The sequence below is a fragment of the Pieris napi genome, chromosome 2 (genome assembly GCF_905475465.1).
Source record: "Pieris napi chromosome 2, ilPieNapi1.2, whole genome shotgun sequence".
Taxonomy (NCBI): domain Eukaryota; kingdom Metazoa; phylum Arthropoda; class Insecta; order Lepidoptera; family Pieridae; genus Pieris; species Pieris napi.
This window is the reverse complement of record NC_062235.1, coordinates 2,759,710-2,773,614: the sequence shown is the minus strand read 5'-3', so window position 1 is coordinate 2,773,614 and position 13,905 is coordinate 2,759,710. Positions and strand designations below refer to the sequence as shown.

General features: G+C 33.1%; 1 protein-coding gene across 1 annotated transcript; it reads left to right on the top strand.

Moving 5' to 3' along the window:
- Positions 1-669: 669 nt before the first annotated feature.
- LOC125060909 (zinc carboxypeptidase A 1-like) lies at positions 670-3,950 on the top strand. Its single transcript, XM_047666027.1, has 5 exons — positions 670-716; positions 780-879; positions 1,363-1,458; positions 2,308-2,520; positions 2,865-3,950. The coding sequence occupies exons 2-5, from the start codon at positions 811-813 to the stop codon at positions 3,462-3,464; spliced, it is 978 nt and encodes a 325-aa protein (XP_047521983.1). The 5' UTR covers positions 670-716; positions 780-810; the 3' UTR covers positions 3,465-3,950.
- The last annotated feature ends 9,955 nt before the right edge of the window (positions 3,951-13,905 follow it).

Below are 13,905 nucleotides of genomic sequence, written 5' to 3'. Positions count from 1 at the left end.
ATGAAGAATTCAATTCCTGTTATTATAACTTTACTAGGTAAGTTTTATCTATACTAATATTATAAAGAGGAATGATTTGTTTTTTTGTTTGTTCGAAATGAATAGGCTCCGAAACTACTGGACCGATTTCAAAAACTCTTTCACCTTTGGCAAGCTACACTATTACTGAGTGACATAGGCTATGTTTTATTTTCAAAGGGGATGGTTACTAAAACTTGAATAATCTGTAAAAAAATAAACAAGAAACTTCCTTCAATCGCGCGCGCTGCGAAAACTATTAATGATATAACAAATTGATGTATTACAATTTTTCAGGACACATCACTATCTATAAAAAAAGTCACGACAGCATGTCTCTATCTTTTATAGTTACGTCACAATAACCGTCCTTTTATTATTTTTTTTTTATTAAAATACCACCGCTAGAAAAGGCTCTTTATTCGTACCTAGGTATTGATCCTTATCAAAATTAATACCAACGTTTCACATAAGCTACAATTTAATGGCATAACCACCAAAAAAGCATGGTGGATTGGTGTTCTCCTGCCGTTTCTCTTGAATAGTTTACTACTATGTAATATAACAAAAATCTTAGCCACAGCAACGCTTGACCGAGTCTACTAGTTTGTAGTTTATAATATCTGACAGATTATTCATTACTAATGGAAATGTTTTGTTAAAGGGTATTCGTTTATTGTAAACGCTTCGCATTGTGGGTAAGATAAATGATTATTTGAACTATTTTTGAATTACTTTCCTACTAAAATTATTTTTATTAGGTGCAAAAATCTAAGTCCATGTTATGAAGAAATGCTAAATAGCCTTCTAGATGTTGATGAAGATCCGTGTGTTGAGAATGTTGCCATAGGAGCGAGTACTGTAAGATTTAAATTTTTAGGAAAATCTTTAACTAAATACCCATCCAACTTCTAACTTAAGACCAAATAATGACCCGGCAAACGTTGTTTTGCCATTTTTCTAGGAAAAATTTTTTTAGGTCAATATAAATAATTATCTACTATATTAAAAAATAGGGGTTGATTTAAGAGGGATAAAAATTAAGGGTTGTATTTATTTTTGTAAGCTTTATCATAAAAAAATAAAAACAAAAAAAAAATCAAAAAATAAAATTTAGGGGCCACCCTTAACATTTACGGGGATGAAAAATAAATGTTTTCCGATTCGCAGACCTAACCGATATGCGTACAAAATTTCACGAAAATCGGTCGAGCCATTTCGGAGGAGTTTAATGAACACAGTGAAACGAGAATTTTATATATTAGATTTATTAAAGCCTTTTTAAAGGTTTGGTATAAAATATTATGTTATTTCACAGAAGCAAAATATTAACAATATTTTCAGATAATTGTATATTTGCAAGCTCTCAAGCAATTTTGTGGACACGCTATTAAAGTGGACGAGGAAAATGCCACGTTTGAGGGTAGAACGCTTTATGAAGTAAGTACATTTCAGCTTAATAATCAAGTAGTTTATTAGTCCAATTCTGGAGATCCGCCTAATCCCGGCTGAGCATGGTTCCTTTTATGTACACAAATAGCACTTGATGGTAAATGAAAAGGTATGCTCTTTGCATTCTGATTCCGGCCTAGCGCATGACTATATATTTCGTATAGTTGATATAGGAAATATCAAAAAGGTTAGTCGACATCACATGAGACCGAAAAGCTGGCAGCTACCTCGGACAAAGAATTACCCAGCTATTCAAAGGGGGAACGCTGCCAGTATCTTCGGAACCTTGCCTAAAGGGACTCCTTTTAATAATATTATAATATTTCCTCCTTTATAATATTTTAGTTATTATATTTTAAGGTTAGTTATTGTTTTTTGTTGATATTTAAATGTTAGGACGTCATCGTCTCGATTGCCAAAATGAATCAAACAGATTAAATAATGAAAGCTTAGAATGGTTGTAATAAATATGAAATACTTCTCTGAAAGACCTCTAGGATTTTGAATAAAAGGCTTATTTTATGTGTCTAGGTATAATAGAATTATAATGTCTGGTGGCGATTATTGTCTAAAAAATGCTTTTGACAATAAGCAAGTCAAGTATAACGTATCGTCCAGGTTCTACAAAGATTCAAATTCATAACTTCCTCAACTAATTTAATTTGTCTATTATTTAAAAAAAAGCGTACAAAAAGGCGTAAAAAGTTACATACATTTAGTAGACAATTTAGTTATAAGCTGTAAATCTTTCTAATAAATAAAAAATCCTATCAGTCATAGTTTTCATTAAAAATCAATCTTAATATACCGTCGTATCAACATCCTATTCGTATTCAGGTTGTGCTCAATACAACAGAAGAAGTGGAAAGACAGTCGAAACCTGTAATCGTGATAGAGGCTGGTCAGGAGGCTGGTTCTGGGCCTGTGATGCTGGCTCTTTTTATCATAGAACAGATCGTTGCGTGTGAAGAGTATAGTGAAATGATGGACAAGGTCACTTGGGTGATTCTGCCTTGTACAAACCCAGATGGACAGGAATACCTCCGATGTGTAAGGAAATTCTGGTTTTACTTTAACAGTGAGATAAAAAGCAGCAGAAATCACTTTTTATGCTTATATTGACTGCTTTGCCCTTGTTGAATCCAGTAGAATTCTTAGTCTTAGGTATTATACTAGCCACTACTATGTGGAACCAGCAGCCCACTGAAGTATTCCCCAATTCAACTTAGGTTCCTTCAAGAAAAGAGCTCACCGCTCGCAAACCCTGTGGTATTGAGATTGTCCATGGAACAGGTAACATCGGGTAGGCGTCCTGCCAGTTCCCTTCTCCAGCCTCCTCCTTTTTAAAGTAACATAAGTAGACATACTAAAAATCATACCATAATCCATTTCAGGGACAGGAGCCATGGCACAAAAACCGGAAACCTCTTCAGAATAAGCTTACTTACGGTGTGGATATTAGTCGTAATTTTGACGATTCTTGGACCACTTGCCCAGTATCAGATAATATATTCTCGTCCAATTATCCAGGACCTTCAGCCGCATCCGAAAATGAGACTCAATTCATAAGCAATGTCTTAGCGAAATATAAACAAGACCTGAAAGCTTACGTATCCATTAGACGCGATGGGCATTCCATATTATATCCATTTGCCAGTAAAGCTGTGACTAGAACAGACCTTGAAAAAGCGCAAAGTACAGCAGGAGAAATTGCAGGGAAAATAAATCAGAGAGCTGGAAACATACAATGGTTTCTAAATTCAAGTATCTTTGATATGAATGGCGAGGCGCGGTGTGGCCACAGTGTTGACTATGCGTACAACAAACTCGGAATACCATACTCTTACGAAATGCGAGTCTTTCCTGATTCTACTACTCGCATAATGTCAAAGTTTCAGACATTCCCTAAAGGTTACGAAACCTCCTTGCGAAATGGCTATTTTAGTGGTATAAGGGAGCTCTATAATATAGTAGTCAACGAGAAAGCGCGCTAGTTATTAGTGTTGCGTAATTTCAGCTATAATATTGGAAAACTGTATCTAGCCTGTTAACTAGAGAAATATTAACATATTTATAATAGATATAGTGTGGGTAAATTACTGATGATGTGAAAATAAATAATTGTTATATAATGCAACATTTATGTAGCACATATAGGTATATCTACGATGTAGGAGTCACTTATCCAGTTTTGGGTAGGATGTCGGTCATGCGCGGTGGATGGTGGTGTTTGCGCTTGCGTTAGGGGTGGGGCCCGTGGCTGTTCAGCCCGCTGCCATTCTACAGTCAGCCGCGGCGGCGGCAGGCCGGGTTTCCCGAAACCTCCAGCAGTAGTCCACCGCGATAACTCTGCCGCCGCACGCGCTAAGTTATTTTCTATTCGTTCGTTATTTTACATTTCTTTTTCGCGTTTTAATTTGTGCGTTTTCTGTATGTTCTTTAATTTATTAAATATTTCAATATTAAAATACGTTTCGATAGTTTTATTGTTCATTATTTTTGTGTATTTTTTTCCGGTTGAAGACAGAAGATGGATGAGGTAAGAAATAGTTTAAGAGTTTCAGAAGCGAGTTAGTCTGGCGAAGAAGTGTAGGGCGGAAGGTAAGTACTTGTAGCAATGGGCGGAAGGCGGTTCCGTCGGCAACAGGTTGCAAGGCATTGCTGGCGCTGGGAAACGCCGCCTGCTCCGGTCTACAATTTTATTAACTGTTAATAAAACCCGCAGATTGCAGCGTTTTGCTCTAATTACCCGAGAGACGTAGCAATAAATTTGCTGCTGTATTCTGGGAAAACTTTGCTGAAACATTCCGTTTATTAAGCGTAAAATAGGAAATTTAAACTTTGCCACTTCGTCTTTGTCTCCGCAAATTATTCATTTAACTTGGTGTCATTTATGTATATTTTTTTCACTTTTGAAGTTTATATCTTTTATTTTCTCTCGGGGCTTACTGATTTTAATTAACATATATTTTCTATTTTCATTCGTTGCGGGATTATATCTTGAACTTGAGCCAAGTGAAATACAAAGACAAAATCAAATTATTTAATTCCTTAAAAATGCTTAATTTTAAACGCATTTATGATTTATTTCTCGGATCTACTAAATCTTAATATATCTCACACGTTCAAGTTCCCTTTTTGAATTACATATATATTATGAACTAAAAACTATACAGTATTTAGAATTTTACCCTCAATACTGTTCGTTATGTTATATACGTTTCTAACTTGAAATTACTTTATGCGGCTGATATATATCAAAACTTAAGCGCAAAATTTAATTCTTTTAAAATATAAAACAAAGTGCGTTCCGTTATATTAGGTGGTTACACCGAATTTATTCAAACAACAAAAAAAAAATCAAAAAATAATAACAAAAATTGACGATGAAATAAATGAAAAACGCAAATCATCGGTATAAATACTATATATTTAATTTCAAAACTACATTTTCGTTGAATGATTAGGCTTTTGTATAAAATACGATGAATATTTTTATCGTCGTTGCCGTATCGATGGGAGATAAGCGAGGGACAATAGTTTCATAAACTTTTGAGTGGTGATAACACTATTGATCGCAGGTGAATCGTACAAACGCTGACAAAAAAATACATAAAATAACTTATTGAATTCAATTAAAATAGTTTTTATAAAAATCTACGCCTGTGTGACCTGAGTATAAAATGTGAATAAAACTATAAAGACTGTAGAAAACGAATACAACGTAAATTAAAAATACCAAGAAAAAGATTTCTTTGTAATTTTTCTTAAAAGAAAGTTTTTAAAACGTATTGATAAATTACAATTATAATAAAATAAAATAATTTTGTATCGAACATGAAAAATCTAGCCACTTTATACATATTTGTCAAATAAAGTGCATTACGATGACTCTTTACTGTTTTATTTTGGTAGACATTTCAATAGAACAAAAAATCAATGGAGTTGGAAGCCTTTTGTTTTGGGCACAGATTTTTATGTGTTTTTTGATTAAAAAAAATTTACGATTTTTACTTAACGGGTGTTAATACTATTACAACTGAGACAATTTATAAGTCCACGAGTGTATGGGTTTTAGTAAATTAGAGAGTCAGTCCGCGTACTGATAAGGGAATGCGGGTGCTTAGTTAATCACATTGGCCCATATTATAGTGAAGCATATGCAGCCTGTATGTTTTACCTTTATTTCTACTAAACTAAACTATATAAAACGAAAATTTTGGGGGCTTGATTTTTTATTTTTTGGGTGTCGTTAATAAATTTTTAACTAATATTTAGTAAAATTTTATTAATTATCCAATTAATTCAAGATGACAATTTAATGAGGTAAATTGTAATTATATCGTAAATCTCGATTATATACAAATAATTGTTGAATAATTTAGGATCCGGTCTATTTGAAACCTATTTCAGAGCAATATTAGTTAGCGTTGTCGTTATAAAATAACGCACAAAAATGTTTAAACTGCCGCTTTCTATAATTAGTAGCGAAAAATATTGTTAGATTTCCAAACAATAAAAAGTATAATCGGAGGATCTTTTGCAAAGTTTTGTCATACGAGGTTTATATCGGTAACCCAGGGCGGTAATTATGAAGACAGTTCAAAAGCCAGACAAACAGTACACAAAGTTGGCTTAAACGAACTCTGAGCGGATATTGAATTTCTAACTTCAGGTTCTGTTCGGATTCCACGCGTCCAATTTATTAAGCGTGGACCAAGCAGTGGCGGTATTAAAATTTGAAGCGCTCAAACTTGCCTCCTTTTAGTGTTCATTACGTCGGAAAGTTGGTGAAAATTCATACAAGTCTAAGTTCTAATGAACACCGGGCTGTAAAGTTGGACGTAGATCGCTCACGTTACTTTTTCCGCGGTATGCCGCAAAATGGCGTGTTGTTTTACGTAATTAAATTTGAGCGGTGTATTTACGAGATTGCCGTCGAAAGTTTTTTATTCTGACAATTTTATTTTGATATTATCTGGGTTTCATTAGAATAATCGGAAGTTTAAAATAATATTTGGATCGGTTTGCTTTAAGTATTTTTCATTTTATAAGAAGTTTATTGAGACTATTTTTTTAAATTAAAACACCACATCATTTATAATACGTTTTCTACAGTTTAAGACAATTAATTATCTTGAACATAAAATTTACAAAAACAAAATATTACACTTCCAAGAATGGGAAGAAATGAAAGCAATGCAGAAAATAATTGATGTTTTAGGAAAAAAAGTCAAAAAGGACATTACAAAACGCATTTGATCGTATAGCTGAACACTTTCATACAAATTAATCTAAAGGACAAATTACTTTTAAGTTAAGGCCAAAAAAGCATATTTTTTTATAACGCCTTACGTTACCCCTTAGTCCCCTTAGTTAAATTCTTATTTAAAGAGATATAATTAATTTAAAACAATTTAATAAACCGACTATATTTTTATTCTACTCATTTATAACATAACAATTTTTTTACGAGTCTTTACTAAGACATCATGGAACATTACGGTCTAACCTAACTTCAGACTAATAAGTAATTTAAGTCTAACCTAATTTACTAATAAGGATTTGTAACATACTAAAGTATCCAACACTTACAGTCTCTCTTAAAGGGAGATTGCAATAACACAAATATATTCTTTTAAAAACTTCAAGTGTAAACCAATTAGCAAATTTGAATCCTACAATATTTTCAAGTAAGACACAATAAAGTATAGCACAATAAATTGGTAACAAATCCTCGGGGCACGAGACAATAAGAAAGGTAGGGTTTGCGGTAGACATTAGCTCTGTTGTTATTCTAAGTGGATTAAGGCCACGGCATTCAGATCTTCTTAAGCTAGGAACATTAAGTCTGAAAGCACATGCACTTCAGCCTTCCAATCTTTTTGTGGATTGAATTAAAAAGATATTTATTTTAGACTATGCGAAATAATCACGGAAGTGATAATGACGGAACTATTAAGAGTATATTTTATTAAATATGGAGAGCGATGATTAAAGCTTCAAATTTTTTTTATAGAGGCAAACGTGCAAAACCTAATGTTAAGTGATACCGCCCATGGACATTGCCAGAAGGCTCGCAATTGCATTGCATTGGCCTTTATGATTTGGTACGCTGTTTTCTTAAAGGACCTTTAGTCGAATTGGTTAAGGAAATACTTCAGTTGTATTAACACATCTTTGCCTTTGGAGTTTGTAAGGCGTTAAATATTTAAATCGCCTTTATAAATAATCCATAATTAAATCGATTGGTCTGAGTAAAATATATATTGTAATATTTATAAAGGTTATCGTGCTGTTGTATGGTAGGTATAGCTATCCAAGATTGTATGGGTCTATGGTCAAACTGATTGTTTTTTTTTCTTTGTTACCATGTAGCCTATCACAAATTAAATTAAATTTTATTTGCGGAACTTAACCTAGTTTTTAAAGTGGAGGTTAACTTATTAATGCATTTTTAAAGTCGAAACAATTATTAATTTTAGTCGAATAGACAGTTGACAAATTACCTAACAAGTCGTAACAAGAAAATGTCAAGGAAACGGTTAAATGCGTGTCTAGAGAAGAAGCTCAGAACAAAATCAATCGTAAAAAATGTACGCAATAATTGTGTATCTTCATAGATTAGCTTTTCATAGTTTATTTTAACTAGGTGGCAAACTGCCAAATCATATCACAACTATATACCAATATGTGATCACGAACTCGTTATATAAATGAGTTCACAATCATGAACCAAGTATAGATGATTGATCGAATCTCCCCATCTTACCCCTTGAGGGGGTAAGAATATTGGAAGTGTCGAATTACCTCGATACTCGTGTCGAGTGTTTATCTGAGTTGTGACATGATATAGCGTGGATGAGAGCATTAAATTAGTGGGTGTCGTGTTTTGTTTAATAGAACCATAAACCAAATTTAGCGATCATAGAGTACACTGTACAGGTAGCCGTTGCACATTTTTGTATCTGTATTAAACTTTTGTTGGATTCCTTTATAAGTTGTTCACTAATAGTTTAATGTCGTAATTGTATGCGCTGTTAGTCTATTAATAAGAGTTGACAAACATTAAAATTAAAACTAATGTTTAAAATAAAATTTAATTAAGTATACATTTTTGTTTTGTTTAACAGAATGAGTATTTCGTTATGCTTTTTGCTCTAAGCGGTAAGCTTACTACGTAATTTCAATAGCAATTTCGAATAGTTTGGATTTGTCGAGTATTAACTATTGAGTTGAAATTAGATTTATAGTATAGCGGCATACAAGTTTTGCATACGCAAGCTTTGTTCAATTAGATATTCGTTTCACGAAGAAGCTACTATCATATTAATTTTTTAACAAGCAGCATACTTTATCATTTTAAAAATTAAATATATACTTATAGTATAAGATCCCGATATACAACGACCTTCACCGAGATGCTTATTTAATAAAACGTATTTTATATTTAATTTAATATGTCAATAAATATAAAATAAGTTTCATTAAATAAGCATCTCGGTGAAGGTCGTTGTATATCGGGATCTTAGACCATTAAAATGAGCGACATTAAATACAATAATAATAAAACACAACTATTTTAAGAATCATTATGACAATATACAAATTTTCTGATAAATGAAATATGTCAAATACGCGGTTATACCAATTACGATTGAAGTACTCACAAATTTCACTCAATTAATCTTGAGTGTCCACTATCGATAAGGATCACCCAATTACATTAGATAAATAATAGAAATGCCATCCCAAAAGCTCCTTAATAAAATGTCGAGAATGTCCCGTGCCTATACGTCCTTCTATGAACAATTCATTTTTTCCCTTCCGAGTAGGACAAAACTTGCTATTATATTTTATAGACCCTTTCTACGTATAATGACATTTTCCAACTACTCGAGAACAAAGTCAACAAGCATAAGAATCTTAACAAGCCTTCAATTTTTATTTACCTCAAACGGGGAGGAGACTACCGCCATGGACACTCACATAGCCAACTTGCAAGTGCGTTGCAGACCTTTTAAAAATTGGTACGTTCCTGAAGGACCCTAAGTCGTCTTAATTTTGGTTCATCGTTGATATTTTAAATTCTCTAATAAAACCTCTTTGGAGTGAAATGAATTAAAATTGTCGTTTAATGCGGGTTTTATATAAATATTCTTTGTCGGATTAAACGCATTAGTTTTCGTAGTTTTCAATAGTAAATTGTATACATTTTTTATTAAATAATTACCCCCTGAAATATAAATAAAATGTTATTATTAATTATTATATTAATAAGAACCCCCTTGAAGGTGAAGGCTATATTGACCCGCTTTCTCTTGGGCCACCAAAAATTGTCAGTCTGTGTTGGCCTAGTGGCTTCAGCGTGCGACTCTCATTCCTAAGGTCGTAGGTTCGATCCCCGACTGTACTAATGAACTTTATTTCTATGTGCCCATTTAAATTTACCTCGTGAGGCAAGCCGCCTTAGACCTAAACAGTCGACGGCGGGCAAAAAAGATTGACCATCCACTTGCGTATTAGATTGATAAATGATCATGAAAAAGATATTTAGATTTGAGGGCCAGACCTAAAAAGCGTTGTAGCGTCACTCGTTTATATTATCGACATATGTGATAATTTTCATGAAATTGGTTGTTTATTCGCATTGTATACATCAGAGTAACGACTAAGCAACTCAAACACTTCATCACTTAAAAATTCTAAGCACCGCATTTTTATTAAGCTCAAGTCGTAAAAGAAACTGGCAATCTGGTGCTCGCAGTGCAGGTTTAAAAGCCGTGAAATAATTCAAAAGAGCGTAAAAATGCAGCTAGAATTTACAAACCGCGAGCTTTATCACCTGAAGCTTTATTGCTGAATACTATAAACTTGACTTTCGACTTTTGTTGAAGGTTTGATACGATGTTCATGTTCACTTATATGAAATTTTTAAGCCTCTTGTATTACAAGTTTCGGAATTTGTTAAAAGCATTTAAAAAGTTCGACTATTAAAACCCTGGCTGAAAAAATAAAAATATTTAAAAATAGAACTGACTTCAATTCATTGCATAATTTAAAATTCGAATCTTCCATAAGGAATTAAAACATTAATAATAATCATACTTATATATCACTCTCTCAGGTTAGACGATTAAAGGTCGTAGCCACAGAATTGTTACGAACGAATCTTAGCCTATAGAAGCAATACCTGAACTATGCTCAGTATATATAGGTAAAAACCATATAAAAAGTGTATCATACACCCCTCAGAAGCTGCAAATCTCAGTGCCATAGTTGTTGGTTTATAACTCGGGTTATCTCGTTTATAGCGCGATAGTACTGTGAAGGTGGTTTCCGGCTGTCATACTGTAAGCATCGTAATTGTGTAGCTCCGTAATATTGAGTGCTAAAAAATAATTTCGTACACTGTTCTTGAGACTGCGACGTCACAAAACACAAATCGAAGTGTCGTCCGTGTAGTGGAACTACCGATTTCACACAATATCACGTAAGTTCTTGAATTTCAACAAAAGTATCTCCAAAAAGTGATAATTAGAGGTTAGAAATTCACCAATCATATTGAGCATAGACAAAAGATCAATGACATTGACACTTGTCACAGCAACAGCTAACTAGTGTTGCCAGAGCAAGTAAATAAAAACTACCACTAATTACGTTCCATAACACGCAGATTTAGTTTACAAGAATGGAAGATCAGTTTCAACTATTGTTTGATAAAATGAAGAATGAAATCTTGAACCAAACAATAGAATTGAAAGATTCGATAACAAATAATATAATGGAGAGATTAGACGAAAAACTTCAACCTATTATAACAGAAAATAGAAACTTAAAAATAAAAGTAGAAAATCTCGAAAAGGAAGTAGAAAGTTTAAAAAGAGGAAAGAAGCAAAACAATTTGATAATGTTTGGAGTAAATGAAGGCGAAAGGTCTACACAAGAATTAATACAAAATACAATACATATTTTCAAAACTGACCTTGACATACAATTACAAGAACATGAGATAAACAAAATATATCGTCTAGGAAAGGGAAAGTCTTCTGGAAAACCAAGACCAATTCTGATTTCCTTTACGAGCGAATGGAAGAAGAATGAAGTTATGGGAAAGAAGAAAAACTTCAAAAATGTATATGTTACAGAAGACTACACAAAGGAAGTAATAGAGAAAAGGAAAACGTTGCAGGCGCAGCTAAAAGAGGAGAGAGAAAAGGGAAATATCGCGTACCTGAAATTTGACAAACTAGTAGTAAAAGAAAAAAATACTAACATAAATAAGGAAAAGCGCAAAAGAGAAACGTCATCATCCCCACAAAACAATGCTCAACCAAGGAAACAACAAACTCTAATGCCGCCGATTAACAATAGACCAAATGCTTTCGACGTAATGAGGATTAGAGCTAATTCTCTTTCGTCTTTTCCCGCTAAGACAACAACTAACAAAGAATAACAATTAACTGTCGGTAAACGGAAAAATAAACAGCTCAACATGAACCAACATAAAATAACAAAACAAAATACTTCCCCAAGCCGACTGGTCATCGTGGGGAAAAATGACCACGACCCTCTAAAGGAAAAAAATAACACTAACATGAAAAATAACACTAACATGAAAAACAAAGTAAATGACATCCACATAGCAACTATTAACTGTCGATCTCTTAGAACACCTGAAAAACTCCAAGAACTAGAGCTGGCAATAGAAGAGTTAAAGTGGGATATTATAGGTATTAGCGAAATGCGCAGATTTGGAGAAGGTATAGAAAACCATGGCAAATACGTACTACATTATAAAGGGGAGACGCCCGGGCTGTATGGAGTTGGATTCATGGTGAAAGCAAATCTAGTCAACAACATAGAAGAACTTAGTGGATTCTCGGAACGTATTGCAATCCTTAATATAAAACTGCCCGTGAACGGAGATAAAGAAGAGAGATGGTCTATTATACAGGCATATTCACCAACTGAATCTGATAAAAAAGAGGACGTAAAAACAATTGAGGAATTCTATGAAAATCTCCAAAACGCTATTGATAACGCACACAAAAACGTCATCGTGATGGGAGACTTTAATGGACAAATTGGGATTCAAAATAGTGGGGAAGAAAATACCATAGGAAACTATGGGTATGGAAATAGAAGCAAAAACGGAACAAGACTAGTAAACTTTGCACTGGAAAACAGATTAAGTATTCTAAACAGTTTTTATAAAAGGAAACCATCAAAAAAATGGACATGGATCTCACCCAATGGACAATATAGGAATGAAATCGATTTTATTATGTCTAATAATAGAAAAGCCTTCAAGAACATTTCGATCATAAACAATTTAAACTTCCACACAGACCATAGGATGGTTCGAGTTGCGATGTCAGGAATGTTCAAGAAAACAAGACGATTTCAAAATAAACAATTAGCGGTACAATACTCAGGTGACCCTAAACTATTACTTAATAATCTTCAAACATCTCTAGATGCCGCGGAATTAGAGAAGAAAGAATATCCATCGATACAAGAAAAATACAACCTATTACTAAATCAACTAAAAACAGTAACCAGAAAAACAAACAAAAGTATCAAGAAAGAAGTCTCACTTACAATCAAACAATTATTACAAGAACGAAAAGAACTTTTACGACAAAAGGAAATTAAAGGAAACCGCCAAAGAGTAACAGAAGTAAGCAAAAAGATCAGTGAACAACTTAGGAAAGAAAGAAAAACTAAAAGATCTAATACAATGAAAAGTTACATAGAAAAGACAGGAGGAATAAAAAAGGCATTGAAGGAGTTAAACTACAAAAAGGACTGGATACCAAGTATGAGAAAGAAAGATGGCAATAATACAGGTAAAAGACTCGAAATATTAAAAATCGCTACAGAATTCTACCGAAACTTATACCGAAGTCAAAAAGAGAAAGACACTATAAAAGAAAACGACGAAATAACTAATGAAGAATATATACCGGAAATAATGAAGGAAGAAACCATAAAAGCAATAAATACACAAAAACTCGATAAAGCCCCTGGATCTGATCTTGTTACAAACGAACTTCTAAAAGCAACGTTACCAGTAATCGCTCCAAGACTTACAGATATATTTAATGAAATTATCAAAACGGAAAACATTCCAGAGGATTGGACAAAATCTACAATTATACTACTACATAAAAAAGGTGACAAAGGAGATATAGCAAATTACAGACCAATCAGTTTAATGTCCAATATTTACAAAGTGTTTTCAAAAATAATATTATCTAGAATCACAAACACACTTGAAGAAAATCAACCCAAAGAACAAGCTGGATTCCGTAGACATTTTTCAACAATAGACCACATACACGCCCTTAGACAAATACTCCAGAAATTTAAAGAATATAACAAAATTTACTACATAGGGTTCGTGGATTTCAACAAAGCATTCGACACACT